Here is a 25898-nt window from a genome sequence, read left to right on the forward strand (position 1 = left end):
AAAGATTTTAACGTAGAATTTTTTTTTCAAAAAAAAAATAAAGTTGATATTTTTACATAAATATCATCTTAATAGAATTTAATTATATATTAGATACTATGTTGAAAATATTTATAATATTAGCACCTGATTTTTACACGTGGCTGGAAAGCGCATCACTGGAAACGCGCCTTACGTCCACATAAGTAAAACTCAGTAAAGCGCATCCCCAGAGATGTTCTTTTGTGTCACCTCAGTCGAAAGAGTGTTAGTTAGGAAAATATTGGTGAAAGGATGTTATATCGGGTATATTAGATTTATAGGGTGTTAATTATGTCAAATCCCCTTCTTTTCAGGTTCTGAATTATTTTTGTCTGAAGCAGAACTCTCAGCTGTCAATTGCCATCCGAAAAAGCATTAAAAAGAAAGCCTGATTAATCAAGATTCGAATGTTTTAATACAGATACAGATATTTGTCCAATACGAGCATTCGTATACTTGTATGGTGCCAGATGTCATATCGTCATATTCATTTATCAAATATGAGTATTAAATACGAATTCTTCGAGAAAAACAAAGAATTGAAGTAAAATCAACATTATCAAGAGAAAGATCATATGGCCTCAACTTATTTAGCATAATTATTTATATACCAAAGACATTGAAATGTTATGATAATTGTAATAACTTAGAATATGTAATCTCAACATCAGTTAGCACTAGAGGTCTAGTGGTAGAATAGTATCCTGCCACAGTACAGATCCAGGTTTGATTCCCGGCTGTTGCAATAGAGTTTTAATTTTTGCTTGCTCAGGCGTGGTTAATGAATAGTAAATAGACTTTCAAAAAAAAAAAAAACACATCTTTCCATTCATCATTGGGTTTCACCATTTTTCAACACCACATGGTGCAGATTGATGGACCCAAACAACACAGTATATGTTTATATTCTTTATTTCAACTCCTCATCACTTGTTTGATTAATAATAAGTTTGATTAATAATAAGCTCTCTCTTCTTCTTACTCAAGCTTTCAGTAATTAAAAGCCTAGACATGGTAGAAAAACAAACAAAAGCAAACTATCAATGAAAGAGGGGTTGGACAGAGATGATAACAACAGCTTCCCACCGTTTTCTTCAGTAATTTGGGGGCGGGCTGCTTCTATCATTTAAGTTAACGCAACCCAAACACAACCTTATGAATGCAAAAGTTTGATCAAGCTGCCAACTTGATTCATATTAAAAATCAGGTTAATGAATGAGTTCACAATAATCTCATTCCTATAGCACGTGGACATGTCTGCTTTATCCATCTATAAAAAGATTACTGGGGATTTCTGAAATTTACAAGTAAAATCCAAAAGAGCTATATCTCCAGTACCACCATCCACAGCCAACAGTAATACAACAAGAGTTCCATGCATAAATTTCTGAGGAATTTTTCTTGGCCATACAAAGATCAAGATATTGCCTTTCACTTCTCTTTTTCTCCCACTGCATTCTATTTCCTAGGTCCTACATCTCTCCGCAATCACAAAAAAAGTGACATCTATCGTCGACTTTGCCGAAGAATTTGATTCCACGCATTCATATGGATAATTTAACAAAGTTCCCTTCAGCAAAACAGTTAGTTTTGAATTTCACATCTTCTCCACGTACAGACATCACAAGTAATCTGAAAGTTGAGTTGCAGAAATATTTCACCAAATTTAAAGCAATGCAATTACCTTTTTACATTTTTTTTTAAAAAAATATTGGTATGAAACAAGCATAATAGCACGCAACTAATAATTGACCACATTAGCCGCAATCAGTTAACAACAATCAAACATTTTCTCCATAGGATGAAAAAGCATTTACTGGTATATCTCAGCACTGTAAACTTAATTCCCCGAAGTAGCTCTTCGGTGCAGTACAAGATCATCAGCAGAGTAATACTCTGCAATCAGGCGGTACATGTATGATGGATTATGCCCTCCACTGTAAGACACAAAGCAATCAGTGATAGCTTGGACATAAAAAACTAGAGGACCACGAAAAACAGATGGTCTAGAAATGCCTGAAACAGAAAAGCTAAATACATGCAACTTTTTTCTCCTTTGCCCAAGATCGACGTGGATTAGAAAAGACCATGTAATGCATTGCATCCCCACATCGTATCAACTGGTCAATAATATTACAAATGCGGTGAAGTAATTCATTTGGAAACTTGATATGAAATGGTAATAACATCAAACAGTTACCAAATATCAAATATGAATGGAGAGGATAGAAATTCTGAATCTTTTACACTCCATGCAGTCCAGTTTAACTTACGTATCAGTTATGAAGAGACTAACAAGCTTTGGCGGAACATAATCAAATGTTGGATTGACAACATGAAGAAGAGGGGCACCAATGCCACTTCCAAAATCCAAGCAATCCGAGAATTCTCCAAAATCTAGCAACTCAGATGGAGACCGCAATTCATTCAGCAACACTTCAGGGTGGTGTGGATACAAGGGGCATAACTGTCATGTAGATCACAAATCAATTAACAAGCGACAAGTAGGATCTTAAGTAAATTTCAAGAATATAGGGACAACAGAAACCATTTCTCTGATCATCCTCACATCCACTGAGCGGCATTTTATGTAGTTTCAGTTGATTTCTTTCGAATGAAGCTCGGTCTCAAGAATATACCCTATTATTCTCATTCTTCAAGCTTGTAAACTTAATTTAAAAGTTTACTCTCAAATTAGATGTCTAGATTTAAAGTAGGGGAGTAACAACGTCAGACGTGTTAAGGAGAAAATAAATGTCCGATGAGAAGCTAGAAAGCAAGCACACAAATGTCATGAGAATCTGACAAACTAATGCATTGACTGACATGCAAATCCAGATAGTAATATGCAGCAACAATTAGACCATTCCATTGTTAACATGCAACAAAACAAGCACCACCCCAAATCACTTTGGGCAGACCTGTCTGGCTTATGAAGATAATGAGAGGTAATGATAGCTGGAACCCCTCCCCCCAAAACGAGTATTCGACTACTTACAAGGTATGCATGACTCACTAATATAAAAGAAACTAACAGATAACTGAACGTACCCATGTACTACCTTCTCTATTTTTTAAAACAAAGAGAATGTCCAATGGCTAGGCTTCAACTTCTGTGTCAAATATAAGGAACCCCCACCAAAAAAATAAATAAAAAAATCACCCAACATATGCTATTCCCTCTTTACCTCCCTTTGCTAGTTATAATAATGCTTCTGCATCACACACTTGGTGCCCAACTCAGTTTAGTGAATCAAATCTGATGGTGGCTTTTCCCAGGTGTTCTAAGCCAAAGCTGAGACCATGGAGGTATGGGGAAATTTATTGATCCATGAATCAAGGTATTTAATTTATGTATGTACAGAAGCTAATTGATGCATTGGCTAGAGTAGGTACCGAAAGATCTTCAATGCTTATGGTGCGATGGTACATAGTGTTTCCCTATACTGTTTTAAAACTGTATCAAACCAACATGTTAGTTGTTTATCTTTGATTCAATAAAACTTCAATCTGATAGAGCAAATAAAAAAAATTTGAATCCCATGCGGTGCTAATTCCTATTATAGCCCTCTCAAATTCTATCCTATTAATCACATGCAATGACACCTCATGCTATAAAAATTAACTCGTCCAAATAAAAATAATGGAACCACGTAAAAACAAAAAATTCATAGTTTCATACCATCATAGAGGCATAAATAAGTGCACGAAATGTTAATCTAAGTTGAAGTAAAGAATTAAAGTGGTTTTACTTGTTATTGTACAAAAAAGTTTAGAATGTTGGAGGTCAGGAAGCTATTATGCCTAAGTACCTTGTGACTACCAGCAAGAACAACAAATGGGACAGCATGCTTCTGAGCAGCAAGTGCGACCATGTTAAGCCCAACAGGTGCTATGACCCCACCATTAGCCATGACAGCATGAGCTCCAACAATAACCTTCATGTTTACAAAATCTCAAGATGAAGCTCCAACTGTGCAAGAAAACGTCAACAGCTAGGACAAACTTCACATACCATGTTTACTCGGGAAATCATGGGAAAACTGCAGAGTCAGTAATTAGTGTAGTCTGTAAACCTCTCTTAACCAATTCTTTTTCTAGAAGATGCCCCTGATACCTAAGTTAACACCGAGTATCAAGGAAAAATGGGGAAAAATGTTACAGGGAGGATGTCAAAAGTGTATTGAGTATCGACTTAAAGGAAATGTCTTTGCCTTGTAAAAAACTCTAGTGACTAGTACAAACCTTGGAGCGCCCTCTGAAACAAATACCGGAAATGATCTTTTCTTCTCTTTTGCAGCACAAAGAAATTCCAGCACAGTTCTTGAACTGCCTGAAGTTAATATCACCTCGCTGACAATATGTTGTAAATATTTTCAGTAACAGGGTAAGTCAGCGTGTGAAATAATCATGGGCAGAAAACATAAACTTCAGTCAAAATTTGCTCTTTTGATGTTGATTCTTGTTGGATCTCTTCACTACATTTTTATGTCTTTATTTTGACGTTCTACATTTGTTTTTTCTATAAGTTTAGTATTTTCATCTTTCACCAAAATAGATTCGACCCCACTTCAGCTTCTAGAATTTTTTGTTCTTCATTTGCTTCACAAGAAAACATGCATTTCACTGCTTCACCCACTTCTTCATGTTCCATTTCAGCTTCAAAAGTATCGGACTAGCCCTTCTTGTTCTTTTAATTTCTCTTTGCTTTCATTTTCAACGTCTTTTGCTTCTTCGTCTTCTTCGTGTTCATCTTTAGGAGCTGGAGTTTCTCAGATCTTTTTAGTAATTGAAACCATTCTAACAGGATCAAATCTAGATCTAGTCAACAATAAAGCTTCTCCATCTTCATTTCCAGACATTTGACACTTCATGTGGCAGTCAACCCAATCCAAGTAAAGCTTCTTCTTCATCATCTTTAGGGACTAGCCCTTCTTCATGTGGCATTCAACAATTTGTCACTCTTGTTAACCACAATTAACGGCTGGGGACCAGTTTCTAACAAACGATAATGTTAGTGACCGATTTGTGAGTTTTGAAACATCAATGACGAAATCCAATATTTACTCAAACATTAATGACCTTTTGTGTAGTTTACCCTATAAAAAATTGTTCAAATTAATTACAGTTTTCCATTTAAGTGTTTAAATATTTTTCCAGTTAATTCAAACATTCGAAGTTATAAGCCTTATTCAAGTGTTTTAATCGTAATTAATGTTAAAAAAGTCTATTAAATGACATTTTCGCATTTATATAATCTTATTCAAGTGTCCTCCTTATGATCCTTATCTTTATATTGTCTATCGTTTTTCGTTGTTTCTGTCATTAATCGAACTTCTATTTTGGAAAAAAATCACCTCATGAATATCAATCCAAAAATAATAACACTTGAACAATCCGACGATTCCGATGACAAGTACATCGACTAACAAGGGAGATAACAAGATTAGTTAGGAATTTATGGATGAAAGATTTTTAAGGATTTGAGTTTATTTTTTATAATTTTAGAGAAATTGTGATTTTTAATTTTTCTAAAAAAATATTTTTTAAACTATTGACAACATACCGTCTAAAGAGACAATCGTTCAAAATAATTTTTTTAAATAATTTAAATTTTATAATTTTTTAACTTTTATTTATATAAATAACCTTTTATATATTCTAAAATTTTAATTAAAAAAAGTTAAATATTTAAATTATTATTTTTATTTAATTTAACTATTTAAAATATTTTTCGTTCAAAATTTCGATATTAAAACATAAGCCCAACTTATATTTTAAACGTACTCATATTTATCTAATCCTAGTTTTTGGACCTAATATATAGTTTCTCAAAGTCTCTCAACTCTGGACGAAATATCGTAATTGGATGAATAATTTGACCATTTATCTAATGATAAAACACATTATAATGTAAAAAGTAATATAAAATATTTTTATTAAACTAAGTTAATTATAAAGTAATATTTATTTTAAATATTTTTAATCATTTAATAATTAACGTCTAATTACTCTTATAATCATTGATGGTCAAATTTATAACATCTAAAAATAACGATGATTCGTTTAATTATTGAAGTAATTTGATTCTTAAAAAATAATAATATTAAAGGCACATCATTTAGAAGAATAATCAGAATTCCAACTATAAAACCAACGTAACAAATAAATAAAAAGAAACATATTAAACGAGGGAGGTGGTTTTGAATTTAAAAAAAAAATCAACAATAATTTAAAATGGAGTTTTGTTTAATGCTGAATTAAATGCAAACCGAGTTATTTAACACACAGTCGCACGTTTGTGCGCGTGGAATCCACGTAGAAACTTTTGTTGTCCACATTTAAAAATAGTTTCAAAAACGAAAGGCCAGGCACAGTTCTCCTGTTTCCTCTTTCTTTTGTGTATTTCTCGAGAAATTTCTCTCTCTTGATTCGTTTTCCAAGCTCCCACCCTCTCTGTCTCTTTAATTTGAAATTCTCCATTCCACGCACCTATCCAAAAAATAATTAAAATATCCGCCCAGCTCCTTCAAAAATCATAACTTTTTTCTTCTTATTCGTTTTCATTTTGGGCGTCTCTCTCTGTTTCCGTTCTTTTCGTCAAATGGGTTTCCGAGTTTGAACCGAAGGTGAGTTTTTCCCTTCATTTTGTTTGTGTTTTGGTATCTGGATTTCTTTTCCTTCATTGGTAGTAAAATGTTCTCTGGGAACAACGTAGATCTGTTTGATTCTTCAAGTTTTTAACGTTTATTTTGGTTCAGTAAATCGCAAGATTGTCTATTATTTCACCTGCATTGCTCTTACTTGCCTTCACAATTATGAAGTTTTTGTTTCGTTTTTTTAAAAATGGGATTTCTTATTCCTTTATTTTTTGGTGGTAAATTAAGGTGGAATGCAGTCAGGTTGGTGAAATTTAAGAGAACAAGGGAAAAGCTGAGAGCTTCAAAAGGTGGGTGGTAAGAATATTTTGTTTTTGTTATTGGATTTTTTATCCTTTTTGTTAGTGTAAACTAGTTTTGGACGATGTGCATGGATGAACCTTCGTCATTCTTATTGAATGTTAAACAAGTTGATTTGATTCAAATAATCAAATGTTGAACTATTATATTCATGTCGTTGATTCTTAATTGACTTGTTAAATGTTGATGTTTATGTTTGATTCAAATAATCAAATGTTGATTAATTATATTCATGTTGTTGATTCTTTAATGAATTGTTAAGATGGTTCATGTCAGCTGATCTTTGTGTTTGGTTATTCTGCATGGCCTTTTAGGAGAAAGGATTATAGTAATAGTGGAATATTGTTTCATGAGGCTTAGTGATGATAACTGGAACAATTAACTGATCTTGATTTCAGTTCATATAGAACATTTCATAGTAAGCATAATGTTTACTCATTTTTGTTTGTATTTTCAGTCTAGACTACGCATTGATAATATCATGGCATCTGGGAGTCCAATTTTTGACGGCATGTGAAGCAAGCCAGAGGTTATTGATCCTCCGTAAAATGAAGACATTATGGATTGTGAATCCGTTAATGATCTTACTCAGGCTGCTATTAAACCTAATGTGACTGTGTCTAGCAATGTTTGGGAGCTGTTGGAGTGCCCTGTTTGCTTAAAGGCAATGTACCCGCCAATTCACCAGGTTTGTTCATATGAAACCTTATAATCGGTGATCACTTTAATGAAATTGCTTACATGTATGAAATCATCGTAAAGGTTCAATATTTTATTTTTTGAATATCTTTTGAAGCAGTTTACATTATAAACTTTAACTAACTGCTCATATTCTTTCTTTATATGCAGTGTTCAAATGGACACACATTGTGTTCAGGTTGCAAGACAAGGGTGCATAACCGGTGCCCTACATGCAGGCATGAACTTGGTAATATTAGGTGTCTTGCATTGGAGAAGGTTGCTGCATCTCTTGACCTTCCCTGTAAATACCAGAGTTTTGGGTGCATAGGCATCTATCCGTATTACAGCAAGCTAAAACACGAGTCCCAATGTTCTTATAGACCTTATAGCTGCCCTTATGCTGGTTCAGAATGCTCAGTCATTGGTGATATTCCTTATCTTGTGGCCCACTTGAAAGATGATCACAAAGTTGACATGCACAACGGTTGCACTTTCAACCATCGTTATGTCAAATCAAATCCGCATGAGGTTGAAAATGCTACATGGATGCTGACGGTATAATTGCTTTATCCTTGACTCGTATTTCTCTTAGCCTCTAGAAGAGGACTTAATAAACTATTTATGCAAATTCGAGAACCGGAAATTTGTTGTGTGCTTGTAGATATGGGTTACCCTTGTATTATACCATTGAAAATAATCATAATGGGGATCTGAAATTATCGAAGTGGCTTTGCTGCTTTGTTACAATGACACTTTATTTTACCTTGGAGTCATTGTGTCCCACACCTATATTCAACACATCTGGACATGTTTACGGGGATAGATTCCTCTAAGCACCTTCCAAATATATGGAAAAACTTGGAAAAAGTTGAATATACTCGTGTAAAAAATATAGCTGTATTTGACACTCACACTTGACTGTAAGTAAAAGAAAGTGTTTCTGTAGAGAACCGAAGACTCTTACTAAGTTGATTTCTATTTATGACTAAGAAATTTATCTTCTTTTTGCCAATGAGATTCAATAAAGTTAAGGTTGTGTTGTTTTAGATTTTAGTTAAAGGTTTGTTAGAAGAATGTTACTGATAGTTGGAATTTTCCTCAAATTTTAGGTTTTCAGTTGCTTTGGTCGTTACTTTTGCCTGCATTTTGAAGCCTTCCAGCTCGGGATGTCTCCCGTTTACATAGCATTCTTGCGGTTTATGGGTGACGATAATGAAGCAAAGAATTTTAGCTACAGCCTAGAGGTGGGTGGGAATGGAAGGAAGATCATTTGGCAAGGGGTGCCGAGAAGCATAAGGGACAGTCATAGAAAGGTCCGTGACAGTTTCGACGGTCTCATGATCCAACGCAACATGGCTTTGTTCTTCTCCGGGGGAGACCGGAAAGAATTGAAGCTTAGAGTGACGGGAAGGATTTGGAAAGAGCAGTGATGGGATCTATTTTTGGTTGATTTGGGTAGTTTTACATGATCTGCTAATGTATTAGTTTGGGGTTGTAGGAGTCAAACACTCTTTGCTTGTGCATGTATGAGATACGTTAATGGGAAGATGCAGCTTTTTCAGCTTTTATATGCCTACAATTATACCATTTATTCGTATTTTGTAATGTTCTCTAGCTATGGTAATTTTAGGTTATTGTTGGACTTTACTCCGAATCTTTAATAATTATTATTTGAGTTAATTGCATCATATATCTTTAAAGGACGACCCTCATTTTAAATTTGCCCTTAAATTTTTAATGTTTCAATTTTATCCCTAAACTATGACTATCTTTCTTAATTAGTCCTCAAACTTTTGAACATTTCAATTTCATCATCAAACTATGGTATTCATTCTATATTAGTCCCTAAATTTTTTGAATATTCCAATTTCATCCCAAATTATACGTATATACTAATCACATCCCTTGCTAATAAAATTGTTAGGCTAAGTTATATTATTTTATATTTGGAAAAAAACAAAAATTAGGTTAAATAATGGTTTAAACTAATTACATATTTGCATGAATTTGGGGATGAATTTAGAATTTCAAAAGTTTGGGGATCAATTTAGAAAGAAGTCATAATTTAGGGATGGAATTAGAATGTCCAAAAGCTTAAGGACTAATTTAGAATGAGAGTCATAGTTTAAGGATGAAATTGAAATATTCAAAAGTTTAAAGACAAATTTAAAATGATGATTATAGCTTTGGGACATATAATGAAATTAAATCTTATTATTTTTTAAAATTACATCTTTTTCAATGTATAAAATAAATATTTTTATTTAAAAATTGAAATGAATATTATTGTCGGTTTTTCGTTGAAATTTTTGTTTTCTCTAAATCATATTCATTTATTCTCTAATAAATGATTTTATTAAAAATGAAATTATTGTTAACTGATAAATTTATTTTAATTTTCGTTTTTTTATTTTAAAGATTATACATCACTAAATAATATTGCTTTAACAATTTTCATGAGATTAGTAATTTTTTTTTACTGATTTTAACAAACAATTAAATGATTCAAGATGATTTAACGATAATAAAAAATATTATTTTAAATAATAAATCACAAATTTTAACTAACAATTGGTTTTGGCCAATTGATTGGCCATCACCTTTACATCTATGTATATAATCTTTATATTATCATTGTTCATCATATTAATCTATATATAGTTTAATCTTTAAGAAAAATTAGCTTTTAAAATTCATTAAAAATATTAAATTTTGATTGTTAAAATTATATTATTTACAATAAAGATGAGGGTTGTAGAAAAATGAAATGAGACGTAACAAAGTAGTGGGAGAAAAATATTTGAGATGAAAATATAAAAAAAGAGAGTAATAAAAAACTAATAAAGAAGCTACCAAATAAGCATTGAATCATGTAAACATCTCATCACTCATGTTAATGAAAGTTAATAACATTTATGATCAATTCGTTAGTATTGAAATTTCAGTAGGAAAAAAATACTCAAACATTAATAACCATTTGTATGATTTACCTTTTAAAATCCTAATTTAATTTCCTCATAGGAATCCCAAACTCTACGAAGATTTTAATTCTAGAGAGGGCACATGCTATAACATCCAATTTCATCAAATAAGAACCAAAGAGAGAGTTGAGAACGAAAGTCAAGTGCCTAAAAAAATGGTAGCCTCCTCGCCAACCGTTTCAAAAAAAAAATGTGGGTGAAACTACCGTCAGTGCTACCAAATGTTACGACTGGGGATGATATTTTAGGGTTTTGTAGATGAGACACGCGAATTGAGGATTTAGGGATTGAGGAAATGATCAAGCAGAGACAATCTGAGGGGATATAGAGTGATTTGTGTAACGGGGGCAAATTAAACGACTCCACTTCATCTGGATAGAGTTTAAATGGGTTGTGTCATCTGATCGGGTAGTTGGGCTATTAGGTAGTGTTATTAGGCTGTGTATAAATAATGGGTCTTATTATTACCCAATTAGAAGGCCACATGTACAAGTAAAGGGGTTAGTTAGTATCTTTGTATAAAAACATGTAAAGAGGCATTATTCCTGTATCATTTCAGCTAACAAGAAATAAAATACACGAATCTTTATTTTTTTGAAACCTCATTCTCTTCTTATTCGAGTCATAACAAATGGTATCACATCCAATTCAAGATCCAAAACAAACTGGAAAAGACTAAGAAAATGCATACCAAGAACTCCAATAACTAGGAGTCTACAACCACACAACTTGATATTACAGAAGAACATATACCAAAGAAACAAGAATAACCCCCTGAATGATGGACAAAATAGAAATCTTAAAAAACATATTGATGGCACTAGAATCACGCACGGAGGAAACTCATTGATACGTTAAAAAATTCTTGGCCTTGGTGAACAAGGTAGCAGAAGAAGGGGAACCTTTCCCTATGAGCAACGAACAAACAACTCAAAAGTGCCACATCAAATTGGATGGTAAGAAACCAATACAAGTACAATCATCAATAATAAAGAAAGACATTCTTTCAAAACTGATGAGCCATGAATATTAGCATATAGACCATAAAAAACAGTAAACTCAATTCCTCAAGAACCTACTTGGAACCCACCCATCACACACTGTAAACCAAAACAATCCACCATCGAAGGTACCAGTATGAGAAGGAAGAATTATTTCCAGGAGAACATAACCAACATGTTCCCAAACCCAAGATTGAACTCTATATGTTTGATGGGACTAATCCTAGGAGTTGGCTCAAGAAGTGCCAAAAATACTTCTCAATTTTTGTTGTACCTGAACACCGGAAGCTAGAGTATACTACCATGCACTTAATTAGGCAAGTCGAGGTATGATTCGATAGGTATATAATGCAAAAGAATAGAGTTACATGACATGAGTTTGTGGCTGATTTGTGTCATCAATTTTGTGATATGAAATACATGATGTCATAGACAAATTCAACAAACTAATTCAGAAGTCAACAGTGGCAAATTACCAAGCAAGATTCGAAGAACTGAAGCCTTTCATGCTATAACAGAACCCACATTTAGAAGCAAATTACTTTATCTCCAGTTTTATTAGTGGACTGAAGGAGGAATTAAAACACAAAGTTAAAATACATGAATCATAGAGGCTAGATGAGGCTTATAGAAAAACAATGCTTTATGAATTAGCATTAGAGGTGGACAACATAAAGAATAGAACAATTCTGAAGGGAAATCCAACTACATATTATCCTTTGGCACTAAGAACAATTAACTTTCCAACTACATCTACTGAGAAAATCCCTTTCACTCCAAACAACTACAGACAAGCCCTACTAGACTATAGAAGATCAAACAACATGTGTTTTCATTGTGGGGAAAAATTTGGACACGCACACCAGTACAGATTCAAGCAACTTAATATGATGACAAAAGTAGAATGAAATAAAATGTCAGAGGAAGAACAAGTTAGTTCTCAGGATGTGGAAAAGATGAAGAAAACCTTGAGATATATATCAATGCTTGAATTTGTGGCACCATAAAAGGGAAACCTTTATCAATCTTAGTGGACATTGAGAGTACACATAGTTTTATTAACCCAAGCTAGGCTAAGGAAGGGATAAAGTTAGTGCATACTAATCCATTGGTAATCAGTGTAGTAGTGTAACACCCTAAACCCAAATGGGCCTAAAGTATCACATTGGGCCGTCGAGGCAAACCTAATTTTCAAAACCTATTTATTTTCATTTCAAACATACTGAATGGTATCACAAAAGACATTGATAACAGCTATAAACCATTTTATAAACTAGAGCTCTATGACACATAATTTAAAATAAAAATAGTACAAACTCAGAGTTGATAAACCAAATACGTAAATAAGGTCATATAAATACATATGCCACTAAAGCTACAATACAGTTCTCTGAAGGAGATGCCGGAAGTCCTGTTGCGACGGTGCTCCACGAACGACTCTAACTATTGACATGTGAACGAAAAACATTCGAATGTCGAGCTTACAAAACCCAACAGTATAGTCGCTAATCTAGAGCAGAATTATGAGTCCCATAAACATAAGCATGCTAAAGAAATGTGATAACTCTCCAAAAGAGTTATTATTTAGAGCATTTTTACTTAGGTTTATGTTTTCACTTTAGTATATTAAAATCACATTTAAAATGTTTTTAGTTAATTTTGCATTACGTGCATTGCTGGGAGTGATTTGATAATTATTGGACTAATTATGATATTTTGTTATGATATTGTTACCATGATGTTGCGATGTTGTTTGATGCTACAGCTGTTGTTGTGCACTGATGCGAGGCAGGACTACTGGGCCGTTGCTGTAGCAACTGATACGCGGGTATAAAGTTGTTGATAGTTGGAAAAAAATCCTAATATGGAAAGGAGTCTTAACGGAAAAGTATTCTCAATTTAATGTGAGCTTAAACTCTATTTTTAGGGTTTTTAATCATTATATAAAGGAGGCGATTGTAACTAATTAAAGGGAGAGATTTTTAGGGTTTTATTTTGTTTTTTCCTCCATCGTTAGTCATGCCACTTAGGTAATTTTGGGGGAAGGGAAATAGTTGGATGTGAAGGCAAAAGTCATAGCACTGAGAGGTGATGATTGGTGATCGGCGACAACTTCAACAACAACAACAACGATAAAAAGAATACGAGAGGGAGTTTTTATTTTTGTTTAGTTGAAATACACTTAAATTTATGTGGGATTGGTTAAACCTTAGATGTTTATGATTTTAACTATATTTTATGAATTTCATGTTTAATTAATTTTGTCCATTGATTCGATTGGTGTTTGCTCAATTTTATTAAGGCTTTTAATATATAGATATATAATTGCCTAGTCTATTGCATCGAGAGGTGAGTGACATTTTTAGAGCATCAGTGATTATGAGAGAAACATTTTAGTATAGAGAGATCTAACTGACTAATTGTCATAACATACTTGGTAAATTTGTGTTAGTGGGTATAGAGATATAACATTCCTATGAGTTTCTTGGTAGAGCCACCGAGAGAGGAAAACTTGCTAAGCTAATGCTAGATGCATTGATCTTATTGATGTGCATCTTTAATCGCATGATTGAGTTTAACAAAACCCTAATCTTTAGCTTAAACTGATCCATTGCTTTCATTTCCACTGTTGTGATTCCCTTCATCCTTTCATATCTTTACTCGCATATTTATTTTATCTATTATATTTTTTTATTGTTTTGTTCCCAACATCACCTACACAATTTTGTTATTTTATTTACTTAGTGCTATAACAATTCTTTGAGTAATAATAGTATCTATGGATATGATACTCGATGCATTAATTTGCATCCACTTTATTACTTGATATGATAGTGTATGCTTGCATTGATAGCCGTTACATTATTCAAAGCATCAACATGGTACTAAGCAGTATGTACATGCATAGTCCTAATCGAGTGCTACCTACTTAGAGGGCTCAACTATTCTATCACGGAAGTAGAAGTCTCACACTTCCCTTAATTCTCTACTAAGGGCCTCGCCATGATCACACTTGTAACACCCCCAAACCCGTACCCGACCTGGATTCGAGTCCGAGGTGTCACATCGACTTTTTCAAAACATTTACTTGTATAAAATAGTGAGTAATTTAAAACTTTTATACATGTAGCTTATTCAAAAGATTTCCAGAACTATTCAGAGCTTAAATGTTTCTGCAAAACCGTTCAGTGCATACACAATTCATACATTTATTTACATGCCAACCATTTTCAATGTACATAATACATCTAATTCAAAACATCTTTTCTGATCTGATCTTCGGTAAGAAGTAACTGACCTGTCTTGCTCCACATTGCTCTCTATATTCTTCTCGAACCTACGTGTGAAACAATCACACGCTAAGTCGATGACTTAGTGAGGCAAATAAAACATATAATAGAAATCATAAAACATTCCATATAACAAAACACATGAACATTTAATACTAACTTATCATACAAAATCATATACCTTTTTATATAACAAAGACACTCATGTACATATATCATCATCTACTTTCTTAACATTATCATATATATTATTATCATTATCTCTATCATTATCATTGAATTATTTATCACATGATCTTGTACTTATCATTTTTGTATATCATTTCACCAAAAGCATATACATTATATATATTGTATTTATGTTATCTCTTTGATTAGCCCATGGTACACTTGTGAGAACTATCGATATGTGAGTCTATAGAGGTTGTGCACTAATACTGTCACCTCAGCTCGTATCATTGCACCGAAGTGCACGTAGAATTGCACCGTAGTGCCCTATAATAATGTCCATAAGGACCACATATTATTCCTTAAGAATCATATACATATACTAGGTATCAAGTATGTGTCTTACAAGACTTCACACATGTTCCACAGAATATATATATATCCCGAAGGACCGCGTAGAATTGCACCGTAGTGCCATATAATAATGTCCATAAGGACCACATATCATTCCTTAAGAATCATATACATATACTAAGGACCAAGTATGTGCCTCAAAGACCTCATAAATGTTCCAAAGAATATACATATGTCCCGAAGGACCGCGTAGACCCTCGACTCTTGGCATGCCAACTATACCCTAGCTCTCATGACACATAACATGGGCATTATCATTTATTTCATTTCAAATATTCACATAAACATGTAATTCACTTTCACATATCACGTATCACATAGCTTCTTTTCATATTATCACATAGTCACATAGTTCACTTACATGTAGATCATTTCTATATAATTCACATGTCACATATCTCATGTTCTTGTATTCATATAACATATAATCACATAGATTACTTTCACATCACATAATTCATAGTTATGATTTCATATTTACCTAATTACAAAGCTATTTCACATATACATGTTTTCATATAATTTCTATCATTTCTCACCCAATCACATTTATTCATGTAAACATACTTATCATATCTTGTTCACATATGATCATATACTTCATATAACATATAGAAACACCTAGAACACTTTCACATAGCTTATATCGTATTTCTAAATATATATCATTTAATAGTATTTTTATTTAGGTAATAATTTAATCTATTTACTTAATTCAATTTCATAATTTCATTATAATCTTTTCATATAGCTCCATAGATATTTAGCATATAACTTATCTTGTATATTCGTATCGTCCCTTTATATTCAAGTTTCCTAATTGATATACTATTCCCATTTCATTCTATAATTTAATCTTATTTAGTTCCCTTAACTCTCTTTAAATCAAAAAGCTCTATTACACTAATTCCCATAATGGATCATACCACTATGTACTTGTCCAACTCATGTTTACCTAGTTCATATCACTTCTCATGAACTCACTCTTATCATCTTTTCCTATTCTTACATATTTTATCTCATAACCATGTATTCACATAGCCTTATATTTCATTATCATATTACTTATATTTGTTCTCCTATGACTCTTTATAAACATCTATTTTCATTTCCCTACATCTCTTGACTTATCTTCTATATTCATATGATTTCATAACTTATTTTATATTCTCTCATTAACACTTAACCGTATTTTTACATAAATCACATAGCACATACAAAACAAAACATATCAATTCATATAATCAAACATACATACACTTCATATCGTTAACATACTTATAATCAAGACTTAATGAGCTATTACTATAAGAATAGACTTATCACAAGTCCAATTTCCATATAATCTTATACAATAAGATGAACTCACCTGGGCCTCATTGTTTTGAATCAATCCTAATCCTTAGTTTGTTCCGGAACAAGCTTTCATTCTATATCTACATAATAATACATTAATACTTATCAGTATACTGATTGATATATTCGAAACTATCACTCCTTAGGCTCAGAGAAAAGCCAATTTCATCTTTTAATGAAGGTATGCATCGATGCACTACTGATGCATCGGTGCATAAAATGCATTCAATGTTGTATTATTATAGGGATGCATCGATGCATGACTTATGCATCGATGCACTAATTGCATTCGATGTTTCTATTTTAAAAGAGTGCATCAATGCATTACCAATGCATCGATACACCTTCAAACAATTTCTGGGTTTTAACCTTGATGCATCGATGCACTATGAATGTGCATCGATGCACTCTGCCCAGAATCCTCTTTTATGCCCGAAAATCCACTCTTTTCAGCTTAATACTTCATATATCATCCCCTTTCTTATTTTTAACTTACATACTCATATTCAAACTAATTCCTATTCATTAATCACCTCTTTAACATCAAAATCCTATTCTCCATATGTAATTCAAGAATTACACTAAATTTTCAACATGTTCCAAATTCAATTCTATTGCTTCTAGCTTCTTAATTATACCCTTGACAAGTCAAATCCATCTTTAGAACTTCAAAAACCTTTCTATAACAAAATTTCATTTCTACACCCTTCATATCATTTCCTTTCTAATTCTCTATTCTTGATGTTTAAAGCTTATATAAGCTTTCCTTAAGCTTATATAATACTCCAAGAATCAAAATCAACTTATAAATCCAAGAATTAAACAGCTGAAATTAAACTCACCTTTAAATGAGGCTTACGGGGAGAAGAAGAAGCTGGAGAAGAAGACTCTAGATAATTCTCTCATTTCCCACGTGGTTTCCTTAAAAAGGGAAAATAAAAATCTTCTCTTAGAAAAGACCATAATACCCTTGTTACTTTCCAGCTTTACTACTAAATCCATGAACTTTTAACTTATTTCGAAATCAAGCACATAGTTTTCAAAATTTGCAATTTAGTCACTGACCCTGAATTTCGGGATGTTACAAATCTCCTCTCCTTTAAAGAAAATTTGTCCTCGAATTTTCACTGAACATATCAATAAGAACATATCTTCTAATGTTCTCATACTATCTCTTTCACTTAATCTTTCATTCCTTTATTTCTTCAGTTGCTTTTTTCCTTTATACATTCATGTACTGACACTTATCATATAAACAGTAACTAGTAACTTTAATCCATTTATGTCTTCTCTCTCCTTCCTTTATGCATTTTCCTTTGACCATTTCTGAAATTTCATATAATGTCACTAATCACATAGACGGTAACATCAATTTTCATCACTTAACATCATAAATTCATCTCTAAATACTTTATAATAACCAAATTCATTTTCCATCATCATTTAACCAAGAATACGACCTTAAATCTTCTTAAATACGATTCAACATACACTTTAAAGAATATTTTCACATCACCTTGCACACTTGTCTTATTTGTATATCAAAATTGTCATATGTACTTCCATATTTATCGTATCTGATCCTTTAAATCAATCCCTTTCATTTTTTTATTCCTTTTTCCTTATACATAAATCATATATTTCCTTTCATGTTCACATACTCTTGTCTTATCACTTATACTCATCTTTATGTACCAATCTTCATTGCATCCTCATTACTCTGATAACCCATTTCTTATACATAACTTCATTCTTTATCATTTCTTATACTTGTATTTTCCTTCCTGAAGGTTCCATGTAAATACTTATCTCTGTTTCTACATCATAGCTATTTGCTCAGAATATACAACTATATTCAAATTCACATCATAATCAATTAACTCAACTTTATCTTTTCCTTCAATCTTATAACTCTATCACCTTTACTATGACAGCTATTCAATAACATCTGTTCAATCTAGGGCACAAGTCCTAATCATCCAATCATATACATCCCGAAATTTCCGTTGTTCAAACTCAACATTATGACTTTCTTTGTCTTATAAACTAATTATCGATATACACATTCTCAAACTCTTCTTATCAATTCTCAGCTTTACTTAAATATACAACTGTATCCAGATCCATTCCATATTTGATTATCATATCCCGACAATATCTTACATTCTTATACTTCCCGTACATTCCCATCACATATTCTTGTTAGCCAACGCTAACTTTTTCCGTCTTAACTGCAAACCCTTATCATATAAACACTCTGGCTTATACACAATGTTATCCCTTCATTTCGAAATCATAAGCTCTGACTTATACATCTTATACGCTTGTCACTAACATACTTATTCTTGAATTCTTCTACCAAATCTTACTACATCAGTTGATCTTTTTAACGCTCTTATGGTGACATTTGTTCACCATATTCTATCTTATCCACATACTAACAAAACTAATTCATATAACTTTTCCGATTCAACACAATAAAGATCTTTTATCACTATTCTAATATGATTTCAACTTTCTGAAATCAACCTTTAATCTTATAAGACACTTTCTGAGGTTTCTGCTCTTCATCCTGCCTGGCCAGGGCAGGTGAATTGCTATCACCATCAGATTTGTCAGTTATTGATTTACTTTACTTTGACAATTTCTATAATCAATTCTTACTATCTCATACAAATCTTATTCTATTAGCAAGACAGTATACTCCTTACACTATCAGATCAGAAATTGTCACCTTTAGTTGGCATGTACACATTTTAAACCTCCTTTGACTTCGGTTTAAGCCTAAAATCGGCTAAACCTTAGCTCTGATACCATTAAATGTACACCCCCAACCCGTACCCGACCTAGATTCGAGTCCGAGATGTCACATCGACTTTTTCAAAACATTTACTTGTATAAAATAGTGAGTAATTTAAAACTTTTATACATGTAGCTTATTCAAAAGATTTCCAGAACTATTCAGAGCTTAAATGTTTTTGCAAAACCGTTTAGTGCATATACAATTCAGACATTTATTTACATGCCAACCATTTTCAATGTACATAATACATCTAATTCAAAACATCTTTTCTGATATGATCTTCGGTAAGAAGTAACTAACCTGTCTTTCTCCACATTGCTCTCTATATTCTTCTTGAACCTACGTGTGAAACAATCACACGCTAAGTCGATGACTTAGTGAGGCAAATAAAACATATAATAGAAATAATAAAACATTCCATATAACAAAACACATGAACATTTAATACTAACTTATCATACAAAATCATATACCTTTTTATATAACAAAGACACTCATGTACATATATCATCATCTACTTTCTTAGCATTATCATATATATTATTATCATTATCTCTATCATTATCATCGAATTATTTATCACATGATCTTGTACTTATCATTTTTGTATATCATTTCACCAAAAGCATATACATTATATATATTGTATTTATGTTATCTCTTTGATTAGCCCATGGTACACTTGTGAGAACTATCGATATGTGAGTCTATAGAGGTTGTGCACTAATACTGTCACCTCAGCTCGTATCATTGCACTGAAGTGCACGTAGAATTGCACCGTAGTGCCCTATAATAATGTCCATAAGGACCACATATTATTCCTTAAGAATCATATACATATACTAGGGATCAAGTATGTGTCTTACAAGACTTCACACATGTTCCACAGAATATATATATATCCCGAAGGACCGCGTAGAATTGCACCGTAGTGCCATATAATGTCCATAAGGACCACATATCATTCCTTAAGAATCATATACATATACTAAGGACCAAGTATGTGCCTCAAAGACCTCATAAATGTTCCAAAGAATATACATATGTCCCGAAGGACCGCGTAGACCCTCGACTCTTGGCATGCCAACTATACCCCTAGCTCTCATGACACATAACATGGGCATTATCATTTATTTCATTTCAAATATTCACATAAACATGTAATTCACTTTCACATATCACGTATCACATAACTTCTTTTCATATTATCACATAGTCACATAGTTCACTTACACGTAGATCATTTCCATATAATTCACATGTCACATATCTCATGTTCTTGTATTCATATAACATATAATCACATAGATTACTTTCACATCACATAATTCATAGTTATGATTTCATATATTTACCTAATTACAAAGCTAATTCACATATACATATTTTCATATAATTTCTATCATTTCTCACCCAATCACATTTATTCATGTAAACATACTTATCATATCTTGTTCACATATGATCATATACTTCATATAACATATAGAAACACCTAGAACACTTTCACATAGCTTATATCGTATTTCTAAATATAATCATTTAATAGTATTTTTATTTAGGTAATAATTTAATCTATTTACTTAATTCAATTTCATAATTTCATTATAATCTTTTCATATAGCTCCATAGATATTTAGCATATAACTTATCTTGTATATTCGTATCGTCCCTTTATATTCAAGTTTCCTAATTGATATACTATTCCATTTCATTCTATAATTCAATCTTATTTAGTTCCCTTAACTCTCTTTAATCAAAAAGCTCTATTACAGTAATTCCCATAATGGATCATACCACTATGTACTTGTCCAACTCATGTTTACCTAGTTCATATCACTTCTCATGAACTCACTCTCATCATCTTTCCTATTCTTACATATTTTATCTCATAACCATGTATTCACATAGCCTTATATTTCATTATCATATACTTATATTTGTTCTCCTATGACTCTTTATAAACATCTATTTTCATTTCCCTACATCTCTTGACTTATCTTCTATATTCATATGATTTCATAACTTATTTTATATTCTCTCATTAACACTTAACCGTATTTTTACATAATCACATAGCACATACAAAACAAACATATCAATTCATATAATCAAACATACATACACTTCATATCGTTAACATACTTATAATCAAGACTTAATGAGCTATTACTATAAGAATAGACTTATCACAAGTCCAATTTCCATATAATCTTATACAATAAGATGCACTCACCTGGGCCTCGTTGTTTTGAATCAATCCTAATCCTTAGTTTGTTCCGGAACAAGCTTTCATTCTATATCTACATTAATACATTAATACTTATCAGTATACTGATTGATATATTCGAAACTATCACTCCTTAGGCTCAAGAAAAGCCAATTTCATCTTTTAATGAAGGTATGCATCGATGCACTACTGATGCATCGGTGCATAAAATGCATTCGATGTTTATTATAGGGATGCATCGATGCATGACTTATGCATCGATGCACTAATTGCATTCGATGTTTCTATTTTAAAAGAGTGCATCGATGCATTACCAATGCATCGATACACCTCAAACAATTTCTGGGTTTTAACCTTGATGCATCGATGCACTATGAATGTGCATCGATGCACTCTGCCCAGAATCCTCTTTTATGCCCAAAAATCCTCTCTTTTCAGCTTAATACGTCATATATCATCCCCTTTCTATTTTTAACTTACATACTCATATTCAAACTCATTCATATTCATTAATCACCTCTTTAACATCAAAATCCTATTCTCCATATGTAATTCAAGAATTACACTAAATTTTCAACATGTTCCAAATTCAATTCTATTGCTTCTAGCTTCTTAATTATACCCTTGACAAGTCAAATCCATCTTTAGAACTTCAAAAACCTTTCTATAACAAAATTTCATTTCTACACCCTTCATATCATTTCCTTTCTAATTCTCTATTCTTGATGTTTAAAGCTTATATAAGCTTTCCTTAAGCTTATATAATACTCCAAGAATCAAAATCAACTTATAAATCCAAGAATTAAACAGCTGAAATTAAACTCACCTTTAAATGAGGCTTACGGGGAGAAGAAGAAGCTGGAGAAGAAGACTCTGGATAATTCTCTCCTTTCCCACGTGGTTTCCTTAAAAAGGGAAAATAAAAATCTTCTCTTAGAAAAGACCATAATACCCTTGTTACTTTCTAGCTTTACTACTAAATCCATGAACTTTTAACTTATTTCGAAATCAAGCACATAGTTTTCAAAATTTGCAATTTAGTCACTGACCCTGAATTTCGGGATATTACAACACCTCTAAAGGGTCTCTAACCCTAACGACTATAATTGCTATTCATTATCTAAATGCGACACTGACACTCCTATGTATTATTTGAATGCAACACTAACTTTGTTGTACATTATCTACATGCCACACTAACTAGTATCCGGTCTCACATAGCCATCAAACACTAGTTAACTAAGGAAACCTAGTGTCACATAGCATCGGTAAAATTCCCACTAAACTACTGAATGATCTCTAAGTCCTCACTTAGCCACCAGGTAGATCATGGAATGGGAACCCGATGTCACATAACATCGTTACAATTCTTGCTTATCTAAAGCATTGGCATGAACTCACACAACCATCAAGCTAAGCTTTAAGGATACATGTTGTACTAGACTGATGCAACTATACATGTATATCTAAGGGCCCAAAGGCCACAAAAACTAACATCGCTAACCCACCCACCGTGACTATTCGAGCCTCATGCCCTAGTTAACCTTTAAAGTTCCTCGCACACTAGCAATGCCCCAATAGGGTAACTAAGGTAACCTAACTACACACAAGTGTAGCTCGACACAATAAAGTAAGTTTAACCCCTCACTAGTTACCATCTCGCTCGTTCTCTCTTCTAGAATGTTATACGAAGGTTTATTAGTTTGTTACTGTTATTAATTTATTAAGTTGTTATATTCTGGTCATTCGTTGCTTAAGGGCATTTTAGTCATTTCTATCTATAGAGAAGTCTCTACGCATTTCATGATTTTACGATGATTGTTGTGCTTGTTTCGTTGTCTGTAACATTAGCTATCCCGATATCTGAATCAGTTTCATTATTGGGTCACGACACTTTAATTGCTCTTACTATGCTTTCCCACAATTCACACTTGAATTGGAAGGACAATTGTACGTTCACCATTTGCTAATTTTTGCAGTACACAACTTCACTATTTTATGATCTGATTATTTCATCATACCTCTTATTAGTACCTCCTTTGTAACGATCCTTCATTCTTAGGTATTTGTTGCGTGTTCAACTGAAAATACTTAGACGCATTACGTCTATTATGGTTACTCTAGTTGTAACCCACTCTTACGAGTGTTTCTAGGCCCTTTTGGCCATTTATGTCCCCACGGACTAAGTTCTACCATTATGGACCATCATTAGCTCTTACGGGCCTTAAATAGGTCAAATCTAACCATCCAAAGTGAGTAGTATCGATACTCTACTTGCAATATCGATACCCCTATAAGTATCGTACCAAAAGAGCTTCTGTTTGCTAAAAAGTAGCCTAATAGCGATACTAAGTACCCTCAGTATTGATACTGTAGGGGCATTATCAATACTCTCAACTGGAAATCCCTAATTTTCGTCTCAAATCATCCAACATTGATATTGTTAATCCATTATCGATACTTGAACCTAGAAATATCTTATTTAAGCTTGATAAACACCCAAAATCATCTTGGATGTCTTATTTTGATTCCTAATCATGTGCTAAAGTTTTAGGAAGTTACCTAGGGTCTTAAAGTGTCATAAAAACACATGTTTTACAACAAATTCATTATATATGTCATGAATCAAATATAAAACTAAAATCTTAACAAATCATCATGCTTATGAAAGCTTAACACTCTAAAGAATTAGAAATACAATACCTTGATGTTTGAATCCCAAAATGAAAGTTATTGCTTAGCCACACTCATTTCCTTTATGATTTGGATGAAAACCCCTATTGTTCTTTAACTAGAAAGAACCCAAGAATTTGATTCACTAAAATCATGTTGCTGGAGGGAAAAGAAATAAATTGAAGCATGAAAAGGGCTCAAGAACTTAGCTTGGTGCTATAGAACTTGGAAAGAAAAATCAGAGAAGGAAAATGAGGAAGAATGAACAAATGAAGAGAAGAAAGAGATGAAATAGTTAAAAAGCTTTCATCTTTTTTTTTTTAAAAAAGGTAAAATTGTACAATTGGTTCTTTTTCATCTTTATAAAATTCAAAAGCCTTCTTTTATGGTTAACTGGGCTCAATTACAACACAATTAAGCTCACACTCAGCCCAACAATTTTAATTATTTATTCCACGATGTCCACTTACCTCACCGATAAACCATAAACTATTAGCCCAAAATTTGGGGTATTACAAGCAGGGGGTCAAAAATTAAAAAGTACGGTAAAAAATAAAGACCTAGAATGGAAAATGCAGAAATATACCTTTCAACACGATTTTAGAGTCCTGCACATGAGGGGTAACAACATGGTGGTGCGGCTCTACTGGATAAAAATGTATAGTCATATCTTGATGGATTTTAATAATATGGCTTTGAAATTCACAAAGGACAATAAAAAATTACACTACATGTTAGAAACACAAGCTCTTTAATTAAAATGATTTATGGGGCTAAATTGCAAAAAATGACAGCTAAGGATGCAAATATTATGGGAGATTTTTTTTCTAATGATGCTAGGGAATAAAACAAGAAGAAACTCCTACAGTTATCCAACCATTATTAACAACATATGCAACAATATTTGCAGAACTCCATTTACCCCTCTCGAAGTCATGATCACACCATACAACTAGAACCCAGTGTACAACCTATCAATCTATGACCTTACATATTTCCTTATCATAAGGAAACAAAAGTAGAAAGGTAGTTAACAAAAAATATTGAAATCCTCTATTATTCAACACATTAAGAGCCCATTCGCATCCCTATGCCTCTTTGTTAAAAAGAAAGATGACAGATGGTGACTTTGTGTGGATTACAAATAGTTAAACAAGCTAACTGTCAAGGACAAGTTCCCCATTCCTATTGTGGAAGATTTATTGGATGAGTTAACTAGAGCTACATACAATTCTAAAATTGATATTTGATCGGGTTATTGGCAGATTAGATTTAAAGAAGAAAATGTCCCGCAGACAACTTTTATAACCCACCAAGGACA

General features: G+C 32.5%; 2 protein-coding genes across 2 annotated transcripts; one reads left to right on the plus strand and one right to left on the minus strand.

Moving 5' to 3' along the window:
- Positions 1–1611: 1611 nt before the first annotated feature.
- On the minus strand, positions 1612–23960 carry LOC120154495 (translation initiation factor eIF-2B subunit beta-like). The gene is given in 10 exon segments (XM_039166227.1): positions 1612–1653; positions 1839–1958; positions 2295–2488; positions 3834–3959; positions 4037–4059; positions 4062–4138; positions 4267–4370; positions 11244–11251; positions 17259–17263; positions 23926–23960. Coding segments are annotated over 9 exon segments (669 nt in total). The 3' UTR covers positions 1612–1653; positions 1839–1861.
- On the plus strand, positions 7461–9227 carry LOC120154547 (E3 ubiquitin-protein ligase DIS1). Its single transcript, XM_039166254.1, has 3 exons — positions 7461–7668; positions 7830–8216; positions 8771–9227. Exons 1-3 carry the CDS (start codon positions 7540–7542, stop codon positions 9089–9091), a joined length of 837 nt encoding a protein of 278 aa, XP_039022185.1. The 5' UTR covers positions 7461–7539; the 3' UTR covers positions 9092–9227.
- Positions 23961–25898: the final 1938 nt, after the last annotated feature.

Source organism: Hibiscus syriacus, unplaced genomic scaffold, assembly GCF_006381635.1.
Source record: "Hibiscus syriacus cultivar Baekdansim isolate YM2019G1 unplaced genomic scaffold, ASM638163v2 tig00111131_pilon, whole genome shotgun sequence".
Classification (NCBI taxonomy): domain Eukaryota; kingdom Viridiplantae; phylum Streptophyta; class Magnoliopsida; order Malvales; family Malvaceae; genus Hibiscus; species Hibiscus syriacus.